The sequence below is a fragment of the Callithrix jacchus genome, chromosome 12 (genome assembly GCF_049354715.1).
Source record: "Callithrix jacchus isolate 240 chromosome 12, calJac240_pri, whole genome shotgun sequence".
In the NCBI taxonomy this organism is placed as follows: Eukaryota; Metazoa; Chordata; class Mammalia; order Primates; family Cebidae; genus Callithrix; species Callithrix jacchus.
Window position 1 is genome coordinate 100,011,482 of NC_133513.1, and position 24,884 is coordinate 100,036,365.

General features: G+C 39.1%; 1 protein-coding gene across 6 annotated transcripts in view; it reads right to left on the reverse strand.

Annotated features, from left to right (window-relative positions):
- SORCS1 (sortilin related VPS10 domain containing receptor 1) overlaps positions 1-24,884 on the reverse strand; it is a 613,910-nt gene that overhangs the window by 434,651 nt on the left and 154,375 nt on the right. The window contains exon 1 of one of the 6 annotated variants that reach the window (XM_035269026.3): positions 8,388-8,493. The exons of the other annotated variants lie outside the window; for them this stretch is intronic. Coding sequence (XP_035124917.3) covers positions 8,388-8,390 — 3 coding nt within the window. The 5' untranslated portion in view covers positions 8,391-8,493. Of the gene's footprint in view, positions 1-8,387; positions 8,494-24,884 lie in introns of those variants that run through there. 6 annotated transcript variants of the gene reach the window in all.

Consider the following 24,884-nt stretch of genomic DNA (forward strand, 5'->3'; position numbering starts at 1 on the left):
TCTAAGCATGTTATACGCATCCAAATAGTAGCCATGTTCCAAGTCATCTGAAGGAACACTATAAATGAGACAAGAGAGTTTCCTTTATTGAGGAAATCTTTCCAAGTGCCATCAAAAATGAGAGAATTACATACTACTTTACTAACAGCTTTCCCGAAATGTTTCTATAGACACTGTGGATTAAAGCGTAAGAGTATAACCTGACCATTTTGCAGAACAAAAGGAAAAGACAGTAAATAAATTCAAAACCGTGCTTCTCCTTGGTGAACCATCTCTCTCCACCCTACTAAACTGCATTCTTTCTCCACTGTCTCCCAAGCTCCTTCTCCACTACCTTCCAATAACCTGCCTTCTCAAATGCCCACTTCCCCAAGCGGCAAGCGCATGAACAGGGAAAGGAAAGAGGAAGGACTTTGCATTCGTGAACACATTTTCTGGTTACTTCTCAGATTCAGCAGATGCGTTCACTGTCTGCTTCTAATTGAGAAGACCTCAGTTGAATGCAACAGATGAGCAACGTTGCAAATAGAACAGAAGATCAGAAGCTTAATGCACAAAGCCTCCTTATGGGAATAATGTCAGGCCCATAATTTCATAAGCATATTCTAATACATACATCCACATGTGAATATCCACTGCTTTTACATAATTTGCGGGCTTATTTAAAAGTGCCTGAGCTAAGGGTAGTATAGAACTATTCATGCAAAACAATAGCTACAGGAATAAGCTCAGCTTCTGAAAGCCCATGCCTTGGCCATGTCAAAATAACAGCACTCAGAAAGCTGGCTTGGCTACCTGAACTACTGGGGTCATTCACAATGGCCTTCCTCATCACCAGGATTCTCAGCCTCTGGCTTATTTCATATTTTTTATGTTCAATTAAGAAGCACATTTTGTTTTTGCAAGGAGACCTGGGTAGGGGTAATGGAGCAAATGGCACAATTTCATCTCACATTCCTTTTCTTAAAGGTGCACTTTAATATGACAGCCAGTCTTAAACTATTTTAAAGCCTGACAACTTGACCTGGAATAAAAATAAGCTGTATTGGATACTTTCAGATACACAGTTAATGCAAAATCACTATTATCTTTTTTACATTAAGAGAAGGGCAGAATGCCATCCTCTTTCATTCGCCAGTAAATCAAACTGAATTATTCTTTGGCAGGAAATGTTTCCAAACTAACCCCCTACCATATACACACACCATTACCTCATTTAAATAACTGGTGGTTTTATCTCTTCTAAAAATAACCTTTCTAATACACTGGGCTCCAAAAGTTTAGGACTTTGCAAAGATGAATTTCTGGTTAGTAAAGCTAACCGTCTCTAGAGTAGAATTAGACTGCAAAGACAATAAATGAGCAATTAAGAAGCATGTCCTTGTATTATTTTTGAGTTCTCCCATTTGTTGCTGACTATAGAAGTTTGGTGCTGAATAATTCTTAGGATCTGAGGTTGGTCAGCAGTGACTCTAATTCTTCAGAAGTAAGTGGTAAGAAAATTCGAAAGTACCACATTTTGACAAATGATGACAGGTCCTAAAATGCCTTTCCAAGAGCCTGCATTAAAATAGAGATTTAAATAATTCAGGTTTAAAGGAAAAAAAAAAAAAAAACAGGTAATGCCCAGCATTTGCAGACTGCTAAATACAGACACACATACACACTCATGTACACACACACACACACCCTGACAAATATGCATATACATAGATCACTGCCACCACCAAACATACATATGCACACACATGCACACACACAAACAGGCAAACATCATTTGTCTTCTCTAAGATCAGATCTCCAGGCACTAAAGTCTGTATTTCACACGGAATCCCATTTGCCGTCTTCTACTCTGACAATTTTGCATCTGCTGTGTCCTGTTTCATTAACTGGAGCTCATCAGAGCCACATCAAAAAGTGAAGATGCATGGTTTCTATTACCATTTATAGCACCATTTGTTTCATTTAAGAAAATGTGCTTAGTCCCTGGCCTTAAATTACACAGAAGAAACAGGATTCTGGAGTTCAGGGTACATATTTATTCTCTCGTGTCTTCACTTTGTCAGAGGAGAAATCACTTTGAGTTGACTTACAAGACAAACGGTTTCCATTTGCACCAGCAGAAGCTTGGCTCTGGCAAACAATAACTTAGCTTCAGGGACTTCTGAGCCATTCTTGTTTCCAAATCAGGGACTGGCCTCCAGATTATACCTCCCTAATTCAGGCTTTACAAATTCAGCCAAGGGCTGAGCTGAAATTTACTTCCTCATGATGAAAATGGGATTTCTCAAGTGTAACAGGATAGGGGAAATTTTATTATCTAACAAATGATACCAGAATTCTTCTTAAGAGTAACATTGATTTTGGTTGAAAATATATCCTGCATCATGGTTTGCTTTTTTTTTTTTCATTTGTTTGTTTGAAGAAAAAAGATCTCAGCAGATATCAGCTGGGCCACGCATCACAGGAGAGGAAGTTTGGGGTTTTTAGAGGCAAGGTAGAAAGAACCAAGTGAGGAGGGAAGCAGAGAAGAGGAGGAAGGAGAGAACTCCCTTATGATAGGGCAGAAAACTGTGCTTCAAGTGACACCACCTCACCCTCTCCCCTGAGAAATTAAGTCTGCAAACTAACAATGATTTGAAATACATGATTTTTAAAAACGTTACTGTAGAAACCACAGAAAAGTTTATACCTTCTTGTGTGCAGTGCACACCCAGCAGTTGATGTCAAAATGGTCCTGAGAACACGGTCCCATCCTTCCCTATAAAACTGGCTGAAATGTTGGGAAGATCTTTAAGTACAAGAGTCAATTTTATCCCAAACCTGAATTTCTGTATGCTTCCAGCTAACACCTGGCTTACATAAAATATAGGCTTCAATTAGTTTGTACAGGCAAAACTGAGCAAATAAATACAAGATAATAAACAATTCTCATATATTTAAGATAGTCTTCAACATATGGACCCAACAAAATATGAGGCCAAAGTATGAAGTATGAGACAGGGATGAGGGGGAGGGGCAATGCCAGTTTAGGGACGGGTAGGAAAGGAAGATATCAGCGATCATTTGAGGGAATACTAGAAGATGGGTGTGATTTGTAGAAGCAAAAACAGAGGGAGATGCAACAGAGATCATGTTATGAGAGTTTTTTTATATAAATTTCTTGACCTCTTGCCACATTGCTTTGAAGGCTAATAAAAATATTTTCCTAATGTCTACCAGTCTAACCTCCGGAGGGACTAGCCCAAGTCTTGAACACAGGAACTCCTTAAAATTAATGTTTAATTGAATCCCAAAATGAAGCTCAGCATAAAAATAAGCAGAGAGGCAGGAAGGGGCAGAGTGTAGACAAGGCATTTTTAAAGGTGTAGTTTGCCTGGAATTTAAGATGTGTGACAGGGAATGTTGCGAAGAAAATATGGTTATGTTGGATGGGTGCCAGATGTAAAGATCTCCACAATGAAGCGTCATTACCTCTTTAGGAGTGAGGAGCGCAATGGGAGGGTTCTTGCCCAGCGAAATGCAGGACGAGGCCCGTTTCAGAACAATTACTCCAACATCATATTCAGAACAGAGGGGGGTCAAATTTGCTGGTGGGGAAGCTTGATATAGAAGCCTTTTTAGTAATCTATTTGTAAGCAAAGACGTGGGGGTTCAGTCTGGGGTAGGAGTAATAGGAAGGAAAGAAATATGACATTGTAAGAGATAGAAATAAACTACTTAATTAATTAATTAATATTTCTGAGATGAACTTTCACTCTTGTTGCCCAGCTGGAGTGCAATGGCATGATCTTGGCTCACTGCAACCTCCGCCTCCTGGGATCAAGCGATTCTCCTGCCTCAACGTCTCGAGTAGCTGGGATTACAGGCACCTACTACCATGCCCAGCTAATTTTTGTATGTTTAGAGAGACTCAGTTTCACCATGTTGACCAGGCTAGTCTTGAACACCTGACCTCAGGTGATCCACCCGCCTTGGCCTCCCAAAGTGCTGGGAGTAAGGCATGAGTCACTGTGCCTGGCCTTATTTTACTTTTGCTCTTTTTTAGATGGAGTCTCTGTTGCCCAAGCTGAGTGCAATGGTGCCAGTTTGGCTCACTGCAACGTCCACTTCCCGGGTTTAAGAGATTCTCCTGCCTCAGCCTCCCATGTAGCTGGGATTACAGGCATGTGCTACCATACACAGATAATTCTTGTATTTTTAGTAGAGACAGGGTTTTACCATGTTGGCCAGGCTGGTCTGGAACTCCTGACCTCAGGTGATCTGCCTGTCTCGGCCTCCCAAAGTACTGGGAATATAGGCATGAGCCACCGCGCCCTGCTGAAATAAACTGTGTATAAACAGGTATTTGCTTCAAGTCAGCTTAACAGCTATTTATTAAGCATCTACTGTGTCCTCTGGCAAAGGCAGTTAAACCTGCTCTAAAAGGCTTCATACCAATCTGTTGTTATTGCTTATATGTGAGATTTGAATTGGACGAGAAGGAATTTATTAACTTTTCTTTGTTCGTGTACTTTCTTTTCCTTTGGCTTCTTAGAGTAGTAATGTGTCACATTTAGATTCCAAAGGAAAAAAAACAAGAATATATAAATTTAAAAAAATGTGTTACACAGCAAATGAACACAGCGAAGGCCACTGAATTTGTATGCCAAAGAGAAGAACAGCCCTGAGCAAATTAAAAATCATCCTTATCTCTTCATTAAAGTGGGCCCAGGAGCATCACCACAAAAGGTGTTAAGCTATTAGTTTGTGGTTTTGAATATAGCCCCAAGTAATAAAGCCATGTTTCAATTTAAAATGTTACATTTTTCATGCTTCTCATTAAGTCAAACTAATATCACTCTCAATAATTCTGAGTAAGGTCAGACTATATTGGAACTAAAAATAACTATGGAATGAGTGACTCTTCCCAGTCTCCTTTAATTACTGGGTCAGAATAGGACCCTGGGAAAGCTCCTACCTGAGCCTAATTCAGGAAGCTATGAGAAACCGCCAGTCTTTGGGCTATTAGATGCCTTGTCTCTCTCACTGTGAGCAACTGTCTCCAACCCACATAACACATAGAGAAGCAGAAACTATAGCTAATGAGTTCTCATTCCTATAGCTGCAAAAACCTGGAAGAATGTAAGAAAACACAGCATAGCTTTCCTGAAAATGCTGTATTACATGAAATGCATGTCTGCTGGAATTGCAAACTCACAAACTAAGATAATCATGCCCAGAAATTCCAGGCCACATTCCACATAGAGAAAGTCATCTGTGTCTACCAAGAGGCAACCAGAAGGATCCACAGTTGTCTCTTTATAATGAAACAAGTCTGATTTGAAAACCTAGAGGAAATAACAAAGCTTATTTTTAAACACAGGTGTAAAAGTGCCAAATGCCTTTTGTCCTACTAATTGCTGGCATGCATCATTCAAGGTGGGGGCTCTTACTGAGATTCCATTAGAGGACTGACAGTCCTACAGAAATCAGCTTTAGTTCCTATCACCCGGCCCACGCATTACTCTGAAAAGTTGTTCTAGGCTGGGCACAGTGGCTCACATACTTTGTAATACCAGCACTATGGCAGGTCAAGGCAGGCAGATCACCTGAGGTCAGGAGGTTGAGACCAGCCTGGCCAATATGGTGAAACCAGTCTCTGCTAAAAATATAAAAATTAGCCTGGTGCAGTGGTGGACACCTGTAATCCCAGCTACGTGGGAGGCAGAAGCAGGAAACTCTTGAACTCTGGAGGCAGAGGTTACAGTGAGCCGAGATTGCCCCACTGTACTCCAGCCTGGGCCACAGGGCAAGACTCCATCTCAAAAAAAATTAAAAAAAGTTGTTCTACACTAGGTACATAGCAGCATAAGTATTATATATGCAGCTTACATCAGCATCCTTGCAATGGGGGTAAGAATATAAGAACATGATGTATATTTATGTATAGCCAACGTATGCATGTGTTGTGTATATAGACAGAATGATAAATTCCCATAAGAGAGAATGTGTGTAGTAATCCAGAGACTCACTTCCTCTAAGCTATCTCATACAATAAGAATATTAATCTTTTAAATAGATGCCTAAGGGAGAATACTGAATCAAATGGATTCTAGTGTCTGTTTCAGACGTAAAAATCTAGCCATCAAAATGAGCCATCATGAAGTACTGAAATCCTTAGGGTAATGACATTATCTGAAGTGTCAGTTTAATTCTGGATGGAGTCTCTGGCCTTGTGAATGAGGCTGCCTGAGATGAAGGCATCTCACAGAGGGGATCCTACCTCTGGCTCAGGACTAGTGTGCCTCCCGTTACATCATTAACATGGCCCTGAATAGTTGGGAAGAGGGAGGAGGCAGGAAATATTATGATAGAAACTTATGATTCAAAAGCAATCCATAGAAAATCCCTTTTTAAAGCAAAGACTACTACTGGCATTGTAAGTAATAATTGTATGTAATAACTCCTGATATCCAAGTTTGGATTTTTAAACAGGTGTCTATAATCATTTTTCAATTCCCTTCTTTGGTGATTCATGTATTAGTCTTTACCACACTGCTATAAAGACATACCCAAGACTGGGTAATCTATAAAGAAAAAGAGGTTAATGGACTCACAGTTCCACATGGCAGGGGGAGGCCTCACAATCAGGAAAGAGAATAAAGGAAGAGCAAAGGGACGTCTTACATGGTGGCAGGCAAGAGAGCTTGTGCAGGGGAACTTCCATTTATAAAACCACCAGATCTCATGAGACATTCACTACAATGAGAACACCATGGGGGAAGCCACCCCCATGAGTCAATTATCTCCACTTGACCCCACCTTTGACTTATAGGAATTATTACAATTCAAGGTGGGATTTGGGTGGGGACACAGAAAAAAAGTATCATTTCCTGATTAAACTTCATAATTTACCAGAAGTGTCTACTCTTCCGGAAAGCTCTCCTTATACTATTCTTCTATAGGTCCATGCTTTGGGTTGTGGGCTGGCATCATTAAAAATGTAAAACTTTTCATCTGCACCATAGTTGAGGCATTTTTAAAGAACAGAATTATAAATTCCCATAAATATGGGAATTTATATGTGTGTGGGGGTGGGCCTGTCTGTGTATGTGAAAGAGAGTTTCTAAAGACAGCCAAAGCAGCGACCTAACAAAACAAAACAAACAGCAAGTCATCCAGCCCTGATGAAACTTTCTCCAGTTGCCTGCCAATATGGAAAGATATTTTAATGCAAACCACTGAAAAACAATATGCCTATACACAGTAAGAGCCCTGCGGTGTTCACAGCTAAAAAAAAATTCCAGCTACAGTAATCAATTCTAAGGAAATAATTGAGATATGGTCAAAGATCTGTGCATATGGGAATCCCATCACAGCAATATTTATAATAGAAGATGAAAAGCCAAGACAGGCATGATGGCTCACACCTATAATCCCAGCACCTCTAGAGGCTGAGGTGAGAGATTGCTTGAGTCCAGGAGTTTGAAGTTGCAGTGAGCTATGATGGTGCCACTGTATTCCAGGCTGAGTGAGCATAAAGAGACTTTGTCTCTTAAGGTGGAGTGGTGGGGGGGAGGCGGTGGCGGTGGTGGGGAGCTGAACACCAAATAAACTTTAAAAACCAGAGAGAGATTGATCTAAATACAGAAATTTCAAATGTGGAATAATGAAGATATGAGAAATCATGGTTTTTTGAAAACGATTTCACAAATAAAGGCTGAAGAAAAAAATTTAATGGACAGGTATTATTTTAAAAACTGCAAAAGCATTGTGTTCTAAAAATTGTATTCCTCCTTTTTTCCATATGAATACCTACATATTATATGTCCGTTAAAATAAGTGTTAACATAATTATCTCTTGGTAAAATTCTGCACAATTTTCCTTTTTTGTACTTTTCTGTACCCTACGTATTTTCTACAATAAGAATATTTCACTGTTGTAATCATGGGGAAATTTTATTTAATGAGGTGGGACAATATTTTAAAATGATAAAAATTGGCATATGATCCTCACATATTTTCTGACATTAAATTTACATGAAGATTTTGGTCCCATTTTTTCATTCAAGTTTTTTGACACCCAACTATAACTATCTAAATGAGATGAGAACCTAGAATTTAGAATCCATAAATATTTCAATTTCTATACTATCATGATGGAAAATTATATCAATTGCCCATCCTTGGTTTTGTGGTAATTTGTTCAGGGCTGAGGTGTGTAAACTTTAGGCTGCATTTTGACCCACCTCCCCTTCGTATTTTCCCAGCACTATCCAATTTAATACATAACACAGCACAGCGGGTTTGTTTATCTCTTTCTGTCTCTCCTATTAGATTGAGTTATTCCAAGACTGAACTCTCATTCACATATTCAACACATACTTATCGATACCTTCACATACCATAATCCTTATTCAAGGTCCTGGTGGTAGAACAATGCAGCAGGGGAGAGGGGATGTGGATGACCAAAAACTCTTACATCCTTGCGTGTCTGTATCCCAGCTGGCCCTGTGCTTAGCACCTGGCAGGTACTAGAAAAGCAGCTGTTCAATGAAAGAAAGAAGGAAAACAGGGAGGAAAAATAAGTGTATTAAATCACAACAACAAAAGAATAGGTGGCACAGGGAGACACTATTTAATATAAGTAATGAAGAAATGAAAGAAACCCAGGACGGTAACAAGTAGAAACTCAGAACTATTTCTTTCTGGAAGGCAAGAGAAATTGGACTTTGAAAGAAGACAACATGAAAACAGTAACTTTCAGAGTACATCTCGCAGAACTGCAGATTCTATTATTTTCATTTAATAGTTTCATTTTCAAGATTATAATTAAACAAACTTACATACTCCAATGTGTTTATAGCAAATCTTGGCATTCCAGAGATAAAGTGTTAATTTTTCTAAGTCATTTCCTTGTATCTCCGTGTCCCAACTAGACCTATGCTTAGCATCTAGTTTGTTCTCAATTTTGTAGTAATTAGTTTTTGTGTTAACTTTGGTCTAAAACTTCCTCTGCATTCCCTGTGTGATCATTTGAAATTTCTTCCAAAGTTTCATTGACTATGAAGGTGGTAACTGGGTGTGGTGATTAAAGACAGTCACACATTCTTTGACCTCCTCCCAGGGCAAAAGGGTGTCTGTATCTTGTCCCTTTAAACTGGTACAGGCTCTTGTTTTGACAATAGACTGCAGCAGAAGTGACACCGTGCCATTTTCCAGATGAGGCATTAACAAATTGTCAGCTTCCACTTCTGTCTTTTGGAACTCTGCTTTAAAACCGAGCTGCCATGCTGTGAGGAAGGCCAAGGAACTCTTTGGACAGATCCTAACGAAGCATAAAGAAGTCCCCTGGCTGAGTTCCCAGCAACAGCCAGCACCATCTTACCAGTCATGTGGGTAACCCATCTTGAAAACAGATTCTCCATCCCCGGCTGAGTCTGTCTAGTTCACACCTCATAAAACTGCCACTGCCAAGTTTTGCCCAAGTTGAAGATTCATGACCAAAATAAAGAAATGTTGGGGTTGAGGCCATAAAATTTTAAGGTGGTTGGTAACACAGAAATAGGTAAGCGAAACATTCTGAATGGATCTTTAGAAAACATTGTAAAAACTCACACGTGTCTGTGTGTGTTCTTTACACATGAGCCTTCTAGCAGAAAATACACTAAGACCTTCAGCACATCTATGCCACACACATCCAACTGAATACCATGCAAGGCTCAGACCTGCATCATGTTTACATGATAGCTGTGCAGTAACAAATGAGCATACAACATATACTTCACTTGATCTTAGCCAAAAGGCCAAAGTAATAAATATACAACATATTCTGCTAGAATTTCAGTACTTAACTAAATTTTAGCTCCTCCTATGATAATATTATAAAGTGTTTCGTATGCTGTCTAAACTAAGATTTATTTGTTTATTGTAGGTTAAGTAATTATTCACATTAGAAATGGAGCATTAGTTTTATAAATTTTTTTAAAAATTAGACTGATAACATCAATTAGATTCAAAACGAGAGAGCAGTTGTTTTTTTTTCCCCCGCCCGAGACAGAGTCTCTCTCTGTCACCCAGGCTGGAGTGCAGTGGCACGATCTCAGCTCACTGTAACCTCTGCCTCCCACGTTCAAGCAATTGTCCTACCTCAGCCTCCCAAGTAGCTGGGATTACAGGTACGTGCATGCCTTGCTATTTTTAGTAGAGATGGGGTTTCACCATGCTGGCCAGGCTGGTCTCGAACTCCTGACCTTCTGATCTGCCTGCCTCAGCCTCTCAAGGTGCTGGGATTACAGGCATGAGCCACTGTGCCCAACCCATTTTTTTCTATACTAACATGATATGATTTTTCATCTAGTGCTAATGACAACTTTAATAGTATAGAGAATAGTGCTGCCAGCATTTTTCATAAAGCCACTCAGAAAGACAGTACAATAAGCATTTCATTGGTTTCAATTTTTAAGGTGCTAAAAGTCCAAGCCCTCAATGTAATTTATGCAGTACAATTTTGCAAAATGGTGTTCTACCAAGTCACAAGGTCATTTTTACATAAAACTCAAATATACATTCTAAATTTTCTCTGGCACAACTGAACATGTAAATGTTATTTAAAAGTGCATGCAAAGATAATTCAAACATGTTGATTAAAATGCAGTTGTAGCATTTCAGATAAATTGTTTCATCACATGAAAGGAAGACGTATCTACAACAGACAAAAAGTTAATGCCTGTAATATTGTCATTGCAATAAGTAGGTTGATGACTAGGTTGTGTTAAGAGGTACAATTGAAACAATATTTAATAATGTATTTCAGCGATTAAGCTAACACAGTGCATTCTGCATATTGGATACATTTACTTAAGTCTGGGTTATATGAGACCATCAGAATTCAAGCGCTTAACCGTGGTTATTATAATTCTCTATTTTGCTTGCTTTGGTAAGCTGTGGTCATACAGAGATACCAGAAAGATTTGTTATTTGGTTAAATTATTCCACATTTACATAACAAAAATTCTGAAGCGTTTGAATTAGTTTTTTAAGTACACAATCAAGTATGGCAAAAATGCAGTGACATCTGCATACAGATGTTGAAAAAATAATAGGATTAACTGTAAAATATTGTGACCCTGTAAGAGCTACTCCCCAAATATTATCAGGTTGTTTTTGTGTATTGCATGGAGTAGCTTTTTCAGATGGCATCTTCAATTACAGTTTCTTAGATAATGCAATGTATACTGTTCATAAATTATAGACGTTTTAGAATTATTTGGGCAGAGAGTTCCAGATGTTTTAACTGAAGTCTTGAGCTCTTCCAACCAACATGAAGGGCAAGCATGAATGTTTACATTGAAAAGAGAAATAACTACACTTTTTGTTTCTCCTTAAAATAGAATATAGATTTTAGTACACAGAAAAAGCATAACACAGGACACAATGTTATTGAGCTTAGGACTATGGATAAAGTGATGGGAATGACATTCAAAGTTGAGTTTGTACTCAATATATAAAGCAAGATCAATTCTTCTGTTTCATGTAGTTGCTGAGGCAGGCAGCAAATTATGCAAGATTTTCAAAAATATGTGATTGAAAATATCACAATCTCATAATATGCACAAAAGTATTTTCTGACAAAAATGTTAGACTTATTAAGAAACCTGTTTTTTGACTTCCTTTAAATGGCACTTTCCCCTATTGAGAAGTGGAAATAATTATCAGAGCTACAAAAGAACACCTGCACAGGGAGAGACTATGTACTATAAGCCACGAAGTAAAAGAAACACAGGAGGGTAACAAGTAGGAACTCAGAAGTGTATCTGGTAGTGATTCAATATGGAAAGAAGACGAGTAGAAAACTTGAAGTATGTTTTAAGATTGAAATTTGAACTGCTGAAAAACTTAGGATGTGACATTATGTATGGAAGCCACTATAGTCTCAATTCTGGAAAAACTAAGATAATCACTGCATCAAACATATGTCTAAAATTATTTATAGTCATACACACACCTGTTTTCAAATTTTTGCTCATCAAAATAACTTCAATATTTGAAGCTATGGAGTTTGTAAGCACATTTGTTAAATGAAATGCTGTTTTAATCTTTTCTGAAGGATGGAGTAGGAGAGATTTCACAAAAGATTTCATTTATGAAATTGGTTCCCTGCTAAATAAGTTTGAAAACCCACTGGGCCAGAAAATTTTTCAAACAGTTGCTCTGCAGGACAGAATATGAAAGAAAATCCCAGCCACGCTTAATCACGCTCCACTGAGTTGAGGCCTAGTTACTTACTCGTAACTAGGCATAACTTTTTTTTTTTTTTTTTTTTGGTCGTTTCTCTGAATGAGTTCTTCCATTTTATGGAAAAGAAAACGCTATCAGTTAAACACCCTGCGTCGGTGAATATCCATCACTCAGTTCATCTCTCCTGCAGATGTGCTTCTCCACAGCTTTGTGATGTCAAGCTGTATCAGGTTTTTGCCTTATGCACAAAGCACAAAACTTGGACTATCAGCCCAACTCAGGAGAGTTGAGTAGGAGCTGATAGAATAACTGAGCTAACCGTGGGGGCTGTGGTCATTTTGAGGCCTCAGATCTCTGAACACGTTGGCTGTCCCCTTCCTTTTGTAAGACAAAGTTCATAAGCAGTTTCCAATAGAGACAGGGGGCAATTGTGGTGTCTACTGGCAGAGTTCTCCTGCACGGCTTCTTTTCCGCTGTAATGAACATATCTTGCAGATAATTTTTGTTTCTCTCACAGAGCTTTCAAACCAGATATCCCCCCACTGAGATAGGAACACAGTGATTTTTTTTCACATGCCCCACCAGAAAATGTCTAAGTCAACTGAACCACATGGAGCCAAGCCTTGTTATTCTTCAACACACTGTAGCATCTGCCTAGATGGATGAAAGCAATTCCCACACACTGGGATGAGCAAGAGGAAAGGAACCTCAAGAGAAAAGAAAATAATAATAATTCTGTCCTAATCATCAAGTTATTTTGACAGGTGACTGATAAATAGCAGCTTCCTTTATGGACCTCTTAACTTTTTTGGCTGTGGACACAGCAAAGTCCTCTTTCTTGGGTCTGATTTAGACCCACTCTCCCTTTCACAGAGCATTAGCTACAGCATGAAAAGCTTGTCAGTTCATATTTCTCAAAGCACTTTTCACTTCTTATGCCAATGCCGCCTCCTATGGGGGAATAATTGAAAATCTGCAATGGAAGGAAGTGATTAAACTCACCAAGAGCAGATGATAAGAAACAAGACCTTCCACATAAAAGGGAGAAAAGCATGTTTGTCTCTTTAACACAAATTCATGCAAGCCTCAGACAATTGCTCTCCTTCTCTTGTAAATGCTGTGTCTTTGCCTCTGCCCTGCAAGCTACTCAATGATCATTCGATTAGATGCTACATGGACCCTTGTTCAACCATTATAGCCACAAGGTGGCTCACAGCTATCCATAACTCCTTGCAGAATTCCAGTGCTCCAAAGAGCTTGACAAAGTTACCTCTTGCAAAGCTGGACCAATGAGATGCTTAGAGATTTGTCAGATAATACAAGAGATCAGACAGAAAATTTTACCTTCACCTTAAAAATCTCCTCCTCACTCATCTAACTTCCCCAAACACCAAAAGCCATTGACTACATGTGGGGTTCTGTATCCCCAGGCTGTCCTGGAGGTCCTAAGTAAAGAACAAGCTAATTTGCCATACTTGGAATATTTTGGGGTATAAAACACTGGATCACAAGGTGGTATGTTTAAACATTGAGATATCACAAATTTATATTTATAAGGACTGGTGAAATAAGGAGATCTTCATTTCTAAAAGAACAAAAAGAGCCCACAAATATGTTTACTGTTTTGTCCTTTAGTAATTTTTAATATTAGAAGCAGTTCCCTGAAGACAGCATGTTCAAATATGCCCAGACAACAGGTAGAATCAACTGTTACTGCAGATTTTGATTTCATGAGTTCCTCCAAGACCTTGTCTAAGAGTAAAATGGGGACCTTTTTGCTTAGTTGCAATTTCACACTTTCCTTCCATTTTCCAAGTTGTGGTTTAGCCTCAAGGAATCGCCTTGGGTATCAATCTAGTCTCATCCCTCACACACCACCTCTTCCCTACTTTTTGGCTGGACATTTGAGATAAGTCAGCAGGGACTTGCAGAACTGCAGTGTAGTATAATAATTAAAAGCCAAAGTCCTGAGGTTGAACAGCCTTGGGAAAAAAAAAATCAAACAGGGATGCTTACAACTCATAGGGCTTTCGGGGGAAACAATGGAGATGATACGTAAGTGTTTGATAATAATAAATAATAATAGCTAATACTCATTTAGCTTTTATTATGCTAGCACTTTCTATTAACCTATTTCGTGTTCACAGTAGCTATGAGAAAGATATCATCATCATCCTCATTTTAGAGGTGAAGATCGAGACATGAAGAGGTTAAGAAACCTGCACAGAGAGGTTAAGTTACTTGTCCAGTGTCAGAAATAGTTCATGGAAGAATCAGAATTGGAACTCAGGTCATCTTCCTCCTCTAGTGTCCACATGCCCCACCACTACTTTATATAGAACCTGGTACAGAATGTCTGCTAACTCACTGTGACCCTTTTCCTCCATCACTTTCTGAATCCTATAGTTCCCCCGAGATAGCATGGGATACCTTTTGTTTCGTTTGAGATGGAGTTTTGCTCTTTCACCTAGACTGTAGTACAGTGGCATGATCTTGACTCACCTCAACCTCTGCCTTTCTGTTTCAAGCGATTCTCCTGCCTCGGCCTCCTGAGTAGTTGGGATTATAGGTGCTCACCACCACGCCCAGATGATTTTTGTATTTTTAGTAGAGACAAGGTTTCACCATGTTGGCCAGGCTGGTCTCGAACTCCTGACCTCATGATCCACCCACCTCAGCCTCTCAAAGTGCTGGGATTTCAGACATGAGCCACCATGCCCCGCCATCTTTATACATTTATAACATTGTACATGTTTTGCAAGTTTGGCAAAGTTCCTCTCTTTCTGCATTTCCTTAACTAACTCTTACCAAATACTAAGGATGCATCTCACGCTATCAACTCCACTAAGATGCTTGCACCTGTCTCTTCCAGGCTGAGTTGTTTATTGCTCTTCCATGTCTCCTTAATGCCACTTCATGTCTTGACCTGCTATTATCCGTCAATGTGTCCAATTTTCTCCCTTGAGTTCCTTAAGGTCGGGGAAACAACATTCAATTCCATATCCCTGGGGCTTGCGGAGTACCTAGTACACAGTTGGTAGCTAATCAATGTTGAATAAATGAACAAATAGAAGTCTGAGCACTGCCCATAGGCTTCTGTCAGGCTCCCTTCACAAAACTAAAATGCACCTGCCTTAGGTATCTTTGGAGGAGGTAAGGCAAGGGATCAAACGACTAGGAAAAGTCGGGTAACATGGGTCACATTTAACTGAGTCCAGGCTTCACTGAAATTCAGCAAGAAATCTTGCATGAGTTAAAACAAATGGTGGAAAATCGCCACACTGTCTTCCACAATGTTTGAACTAATTTACACTCCCACCAGCAGTGTAAAAGTGTTCCTACTTCTCCACATCCTCTCTAGCATCTGTTGTCTCCAGATTTTTTAATGATCGCCATTCTAACTGGTGTGAGATGATATCTCAATGTGGTTTTGATTTGCATTTCTCTAATGACCAGTGATGATGAGCATTTTTTCATGTTTGTTGGTCTCATGTATGTCTTCTACTCTAAGGACGTATGCACACGAATGTTCATTGCAGCACTGTTTACAATAGCAAAGACCTGGAACCAACCCAAATGCCCATCGATGATAGAATGGACAGGGAAAATGTGGCACATATACACCATGGAATATTATGCAGCCATCAAAAACAATGAGTTCATGTCCTTTGTAGGAACCTGCATGAACCTGGAGCCTATCATTCTCAGCAAACTGACATAAGAACAGAAAACGAAATACCGCATGTTCTCCCTCATAGGTGGGTGTTGATCAATGAGAACACATGAACACAGGGAGGGGAGCACTACACACTGGGGTCTGTTGGGAGGAATAGGGGAGGGACGGGGCAGGTGGGCAGTTGGGAAGAGATAGCATGGGGAGAAATGCCAGATATAGGTGAAGGGGAGGAAGGCAGCAAATTACACTGCCACGTGTGTAGCTATGCAACTATCTTGCATGTTCTTCACATGTACCCCGAAACCTAAAATGCAATTTAAAAAAAACAATTTAAAAAAATGGTGTGGAAAGGTTTCAGATCTAGCCAGAAACTCCACTGAGACGGAACCTGCCTCCAAGTGGAAGGCAATCAGATCTGAGTTAGCCTGGAGTCACATACAGATAGGTAGCAGGAGACACTGACTTTTTCTTTGAGTAGGCTACTAAAAAGCCATTATCCATTGTATTTGCTTTCATTGCTATTCTCTCCTTTCCTGCAGTATCAGTAGGATTAACATCAATAACAGGGCTGTCTTTGTATTTACACATTGTAATTAAGCCTAGATGAAACCTGAAGAGCTCTTTAGGGAAATTTATTAGCATGCAAAACCACCTCAGCTTGTAGGCTACCCTTGGCCAGTGGTTGGAAGACAGAATTAAATAAAACATCCACTGTGCAATGACGCCATAAATTCCCTCCAGGACTCCTCTTGCCCACGTGCCTGACCTCCTCATGCTACAAGGATACAGATCTAGGTTGCTGAAGATTCTAAAGTTTATCGTGGTCAAATGTCTATAAAAATGAGTCACCCATGTGACTCCTGACTCTAGTTCCTGCTAATTTAGAATCTCTAGATTGCTGCAGAGAAGGCCCACCCAGTTATTTTTTGATACTCTTGGAGATGACTTAAAAAGAGAAAGAGAGAGGCAGAGAGAAACAAAACAGAAGAGGAGCAAGGAAACATCTTCCCGCTTTTTTTCTGGCCTTGCTTAGTGTTGGAGTCATCAGCCCTCCTGTGGGGGCCGCTGTTCATTTTTGTGGATACTTCAGAGCTGTTAAAAAGTTTCAAGGTGTCAAAGTTTGCAAAGTTTTCTGTGGCAAAATGAGAAACTAGGAAATGCCAGAATACTTATTTCCTCCTCGATGTCACAGTCAAAATGGTACTGAATTCCCTTGCATTCTGCAGTCTTACAGCCACAGTTCTCAAAGTGGGGCCCCTGGAACTACAGCATTGGCATAACCTGGGATCTTGTCAGAAATGCAGATTGTCTGGTCCCGTCTCAAAATTTAAGTATACTGGAGGTGGAGTCCAACAGTCTGTGTTTTAACAAGCTTTCCAAATAATTCTGATAGACATTCAAGTTTGAAGATACTTCACAGCATTTCTAGAGAAAAAACAAGTTTCACTTTTTTAAATTTTTATTTTTTATTTGTTTTTTTTTGAAACTGAGTCTGGTTCTGTTGCCAGGCTCGAGTGCAATGGCGCAATCTCAGCTCACTGCAACCTCCACCTCACAGGTTCAAGCGATTCTCCTGCCTCAGCCTCCTGAGTAGCTGGGACTACAGACGCACACCACCAAGCCCAGCTAATTTTTGTGTTTTTAGTAGAGACATGATCTCACCACATTGGCCAGGATGGTCTCGATCTCTTGACCTCATGATCTGCCTGCCTCAGCCTCCCAAAGTACTGGGATTACAGGCGCAAGCCACCATGCCAGGTTCTAAATTTTTTTTACCCCATACACTTACTGCATACAATTTGATAAGTTTGGATATGTACACGTTGTTAAACCACATTATTTTCTCCCTCTAAGGATGCTGATGAATTCCTAAAGGAAGGAATAGGCAACTGTGACTGGAATATGGTCAAAATCATCCTTCCCTTGCAACCACTAAGAGGATATATCACTGTATCAATATCTCATCCTTCCCTTGCAACCACTAAGAGAATACATTACTGTATCAGTATCTCATGAGTTCTTTGCAGGAGGCTCCTTAGACCCTTGTAAACACTGACTGATTCCACTAGGGCAGCTACACCCTTTCACCAGGGTCCCCTATGCCTAAATCACAGGTAGAGACCAATTACGCTTAACCCTGTGATTCCATGAAGGAAGTCATTCATTCAACTTATTCTACAAATATTTACTGAGCACTTACTATGCACAAGGTACTATTCTTCTCTTGGGATATGCTAGTCAACAAAGCCAAGACCTCCGCTGTTGTGGAGAGATAGAAAATAGATGGGCCTTACTCAGTAAGTACATTGTATGGTATGTCAGAAAGTGACATGAGTTATTGCCATCACACACACACAAATTGAGCAGGGCAAAGAGGTTTAAAGTGAGGTTCTTAGGTTTCATTCAGAAGGTGGTATTTGAGCAAGGAGTTCCCAAAGGGGAGGGAGTTAGGCATGCTAGTAACCCAGGGAAAAGCATTCCAACCCATAGAGACAGCAATTACGAAGACTCAAAACAGAAACATCCCTGTCTTGGACAGTGACAGTTCTACTGGAATTAAATTACTGAGAACTGATATGCTGCATATGAAAACAATATCCATATAAATAATTTCAAAATGGAAACGATAATAATATAATACCATACAACACATGGCCTCCTGGCTCTCCCAATGATCTATAGTCTTCAACAACAGGGACAGATGTTTTGCAAGGAATCTTTCCCCATTATCCCCTTGAAAACGTTTGATGAATCAGAAGAGTTCCATTTGTATAATTTCTGATGAAAGGCAATAGATTTTTAAAGGTCTCACAGAAGCAACTATCATCTATAAAATACCTAAGTCAAAACAGGCTAAATATAAAAACTATATATTGGATATAATGTATATGACTTGGATGACAGGCACACTAGAATCACTGACTTTATCTCCACACATTTCACCTGTGTAATCAAAAACCACCTATACCACAAAACCTATTAAAATAAAACAAATGTTTAAAAATACATTATTAGCAATCATTATGAATTAATATGAAGGCCAGGTGTGGCGGCTCATGCCTGTAATCCCAGCACTTTGGGAGGCTAAGGCGGGTGGATCAAAGGTCAGGAGTTTGAGACCAGCCTGACCAACATGGTGAAACCCCATCTCTACTAAAAATACAAAAAATAGCTGGGCTTGGTGGAACACACCTATAATCCCAGCTACTCAGGAGGCTGAGGCAGGAGAATTGCTTGAACTTGGAGGCAGAGGCTGCAGTGAGCTGAGATCACACCATTGCACTCTAGCCTGGGTGACAGAGCGAGACTCCATCTCAAAAAAAATAAATAATAACATGAAAAGACAACTGGCCAAGCAGCATTAAGAATGTCATAAATAATAAAAAGTTATGCTATCAGAAATGAATATTTTGAGTAAGTCTATAATTAAGATAGTGTGAAAGAATAGACAAATTGACAAATATGGAAGAACAGAGAATTCAGAAATAGGCTCACAAGATATAGATGCATACTTTATGACAAAGGTTGCACTGTAGAATAGTCAGAAAAGATGGCCTTTTCTATAAATGGCACTGGTTCAACTGGATACATCTATATGTGAAATCAAGAAATGAATCCTTTGCACTATACACAAAAATCAATTCAACTAGCCGGGCACACTGGTGCACACCTGTAATCCCAACGACTCAGGGGTGCTGAGACATAAAAACTGCTAGAAGCCGGAAGGCCGAGGCTGCAGTGAGATGAGATTGTGCCACTGCACTCTAGCCTGGGTAACAGAATGAGAATCCATTAAAAAAAAAAAATCAATTCCAGGTGATTGTGTATTTAAATGTATAAGACAATGCAATGAAATGTTTAAAAGACCATATAAAAAAAAAGTTTGTGACCTTGGAGTAAACAAGAATTTCTTTAATAGGACACTTAAGTACTAACCATAAAAGCAAAAACATGGTAAACTGTTTTAAAATTGGAAACCTCTACCCATCAAAAGAAACTGCAGAGTGAAAAGGGAAGGTATCAAGTAGGAAAAGATAACTGCAATCCATATAAGCCATAAAGGACTCATACCATAAATATATAAAAAATTCACAGAAGGAAAGAGCTAAACAGCTAATAACAATTTTTAAAAGTTTAGTTTCACTATTCTTAGGAAGACTCAAATGAAAATCATAGTGGTATTCTGTACACACCCATTAGACAAGTCAAGAATATGAAGACATGGAAATACTGACTTGGTGAGATGTGGAGCCACTGGAACTCTCCTACACAGCTGATGGAAGTGTAAATTGCATTAACTACTTTGCCAAAGTGTTTGGCAGAGTCTACTAACAGTAAGCCACCCCTATGCTACAACTCAGAAATTTCACTTCTAGATATAACCAGCAAAAATGCATATATTTGAGCACTAAAAGATGTGCAAGAATGTTTGTTTCAGCACTATTTGCAGCAACTAAAAACTAGAAACAATTCACATGCCCATAAACCATGAAACTCATAAATTAACTCTGGAATATCCATACAATAGAAATTGTAAAGCAATAAAATAAGCAAACTACTGCTACATGAAACAACCATATAAATCAATCTCAGAATTGCAAGTCTGTGCAAACAAAACAAAAACACAAAATAATAGTGTGTAATTCTATTTACAAATGGAACAAAAACAGGCAACATTAATCTACGGAGTTGAAGTCAGGAGTGTAGTTAGTGTTAATGGGAAAGGCAGTGATGGAGTTCAGGATTCACTTCTCCAAAATATAGTACTTTGACACTTGAGGAAACAACAAAAGCAGAAAGTCACTCTCTGATCTATTTACCTTCTACCCTGAAGCAGACCACAGAAGCACTTTTTAAGTTTTACAATTTTTAATTTTGGGTTTTCTTTGTTGTTGTTGAGACAGCATCTCACTCTGTCATCCAAGCTAAGGTGCATTGGCATGATCTCAGCTCACTGAAATCTCCACTTCCCTGGTTCAAGCAGTTTTCCTGTCTCAGCCTCCTGAGTAGCTGAGATTACAAGCCTGTACCACCATGCACAGCTTTTTTTTTTTTTTTTCCCAGTAGAGATGATATTTTACCATGTTGGTCAGGCTTGTCTTGAACTCCTGAACTCAAGTGATACACCAGCCTTAGCCTCCCAAAGTGCTGGGATTACAGGCCTGAGCCACCACACCCCAGAACAAAATAATTTTCTGATCTTCCTCTGAAGCAGGTTATAAGACTCTCAAGAGACAGGTGCCCATCCTATACCCGGAGGAAAGGAATGTCATTCATAGAGACACAAGGGCACAGAGAACAATCTGAACACACTGGTCTTGCTAAGATGCCCCTAGTTGATTTCCATTAGATCACATGCCCTTTGTCTAAGCACACTTCTCCACAACTCCCTACTCTAATGAAACCTAAGCATAAAAATAGAAAGGGTTCCCTGTTCTCTGAGTTCTCATTTCTGAAGGCTCCTATGTCATATAAAACTTATATTAATTAAACTTGTATGCTTTCCTTTGTTAATCAATTTTTTATTATAGTTGCCTCAGCCATGAACGTAGCAATAGGTAATAAAGAAAAAAAAAAGCTTTTCTCTTCAACAGCAGGACGAGATTTTCTGGAATGCTAGGAGTCTTCTGCCTCTTGATAGGCATGATGATTGTATAGGACTGTTTCTTTTATAATAACTTATTGAACAGTGAATTCATGATTTTTCCATTTTTCTGGATATGTTACACTTTAATAAGAAAGAATACTTTTAAAACTGAAAGAAAAATAATCTAGACTTGTCATAGTGTGGTTTGGTGGAAGAACATCACACCAAATAACTAGAAGTTCCAACTTCTAGGCTCAGCTCAGCTCTGCTATTCAATAGCTATATAATTTTAGGTAACTCACTTTACCAATGTGAGCCTTGTTTTATTTTTATTTATTTATTTATGTTGCATCTGTGAAGAGGATCCCAGCTCATATCTCAGCTGTAAATATTAAATAAAATTACAATTGTGAACTCCTAAGCATCACATAAATATATGATGACAGATTAGTGGGTAAATTGTATTTGTAGACTGTAGATCTAGCCTGTAGCCAATTACATAAGGTCTATATTTTTTTTAAATAAACCTTTTTTCAAAAATCAGATTTGTCATTATAAATTATGGTTTTCAAATTACTATTATTTAAATACTAAACAATCATGCAGTTCTTGGCTCCAACTCCTGATGGCAACAGCTGAGTAAGGGTTGAATAGTGTCTATTTTTCAATGGACCATGTACACTGGATCACCATAGGCCCTATCATTCATTTTTATTGACATAATGATGATTACAAAAATATGAGTTCGGATCCGCTGAAATTGTTATTGCTAGGATTTTTAAAAACTTGTCTAAATTAGAAATCTCAATCGGATTGCAAAGTTCCAGAATAAACCTCTGTTTCAGGATCTGCTGAAAGAGACAGCCCATTCACTCTGCCGTTTCTCTCCTTTGATGAATAGTTCAGTTCTGCAGTCTCCTTCTAGCAGGCAACCCATTTAATGCCCTAACGGTCCAAGCACGGGAAATGCCATTCAATCAAAATGTGTAACTAGAATTTCAGAAATGCCAAAGGCATGCTCAGATGGGCCGTGCATGTATTTCCAACAGCAGGTATCTGTCAGGCGTGCGCTTCATGAAGTGTGCTGTACTGAGCCCACTGGGGCATGACTAGCTCTGCCCTTTTGAAACTTACAATCTACTTAGGGAGACAGCTACTGCACAGAAGTCTGTTGGATAGACAAGGAAAGTAAATGCCAGTACACGAGCTGCAAACAGAGTGCGTGCTCTGGGGTTCCAAGGAAGGAGCAATCATGGTGAAATATAGATTTATATTTCATTGCGTTTTAGAAGCATTAAACATATGAACCTAAAATTCAATGAGCCAAGACCATCCCACTCCTTCTTCCTGGGCAGTGAGCACAAAGGCAATGACCACTAAGATGAAGTCAATTTGGGATAAGTGCTTTTACCTCAAATTATCCAACTCACTCTGCTCAGACAAGAATGATAAAAACAAGATATGAATAGGACAAATGTCTTTACCTTTTATGCTAAGCAAATGCACAGCTTGGCATCTTAGGACTTCACTAATGGCCTCTAAAATAAAAATGTTCCTTCCTTTAGAATTGCAGGTAGTAAATGGACTGCAGTATAGAATCAGAACAAACTCAAAATGAGTAGGCCTGTGGGATTCTGTTCAAAACGGATACCCAAAAGTGTTATCTGGAATATCTGTCCTCTTCAGTGCTCTGGGAAGGAGGAAGAAGGAAATGACTGGCATCCAGAAGTTTGAAGAATTTAACTTTGGTTTTTACAGATGTTAGCATACTAAAGACACAGAACAAGGCTTAAAGGAGAAAAGTTGCTTGATTTGGCATTTCTAAATGTTTTTGTGAGTAAACATAATATATTAACAGTGATCAAAGGCAATGTGCCTCAAAAGGTGCTTTCAGGGAATTCTGTTTAGGGATTTATTTTTTGAACCTAAGCTCTCAAACAGTATGGGAAAATAAACGGGCTGAATATGTGTGGCCTGTTTTTCTTCCTGTTGTAGCTTACCCTATTCATCAAGACCTTTCCAAAGAATTTTGGAGGCTATGAAAAATTTCAGACTTGATTGGGTGGTTTATTCAGAGGACGTTATTTTAAGGAATTTTGGATAACTCAGAGCAGGAATCCCTAAACTTTCTAAGCACAATATTTGTTTCTACAGCAGTAAATTCTCAACTTAATCAACTTGACTTTTCCCATCTTTACATACATTGTACACACTTATAAGATACAGAGTTTTCATTTGGGTAGTTTCTCCAGGTTTTTTAATAAAGAAGAAAACGATTTTAAAAAGTGAGAAAGTCTTCCCATTTATTAAATGTCTATTGTAGTCCAGATATTTTGCATACAAAGAGAGAGGCATAGGGTTTGGGTAAACACATGAGCATACTACATGAAACAACAGCTTTGCATTTGGGATCATAGGATAAATGCAAACTGTGTTCTTATACTAGCTACACCTGGGAAGGAAGACCGGCTATGGGGAAAAACTGAATTTAAGAATAAGCACATTTATCCCAACTCCTCCTTCCAAATGCAGGGCAGTTTTAGAAATTTCACGTTTCTTTGTGACCTTCTTGATCTAAAAATTGGTTCAGAGCAAGTGTGTTAGAGTCAGGAGGGCTGTGCCTCGACACCTAATTCTATCATTTCAAATTGTTATAGAGAATTGATACAGTATCTTCCCTAAGAGTCAACATCTTTCAATGAAATTTCACAAACTCCTTCACTAGCCTGATCAATTATTTACATTGCTTCCTAAAGTTCCATGTAAACCAACGTTTACCTTGGTTTAAGTAAATATCATCTTCTATTCTACTTTACATGATAGGGGAATTTTTTTTTCTTCTTGAGATGAAGTCTCTGTTACCCAAGCTAGATAGAGTTCAGTGGCAAAATCTTGGCTCACTGCGACCTCCACCTCCCTAGTTCAAGCGATTCTCCTGCCTTAACGTCCTAAGTAACTGGGACTATAGGCATGCACCACTATGCCTGGCTTGTTTTTGTATTTTTAGTAGACAGGGTTTCACTATGTTGGTCAGGCTGGTCTTGAACTCCTGACCTCGTGATCTTGCCTGCCTCAGCCTCCCAAAGTGCTGGGATTACAGGCGTGAGCCACTGAGCCCGGCTGGAAACTATTTTTTATAAATACTTTATATTAAGATTTTCTAGAAGATGCAGTGATTTAACAACCAGAAAAATGTTATTTTCGCAAACATAGAAGCAGAATAACTCTGCCATCTCTGAGTTGTGGAGATCGGTCTGATCTCCAATATATGAGCAATTAACATTTGAGTTACCTTTCCATGAGAAGTTTTGATGAAAGTTTAATGGCCCTCTCCCTCATTTCCAGGATGGATGAAGAAGCTGAAGGGAAGGAATACAGAGGTTTCAGAATCCAAGAACG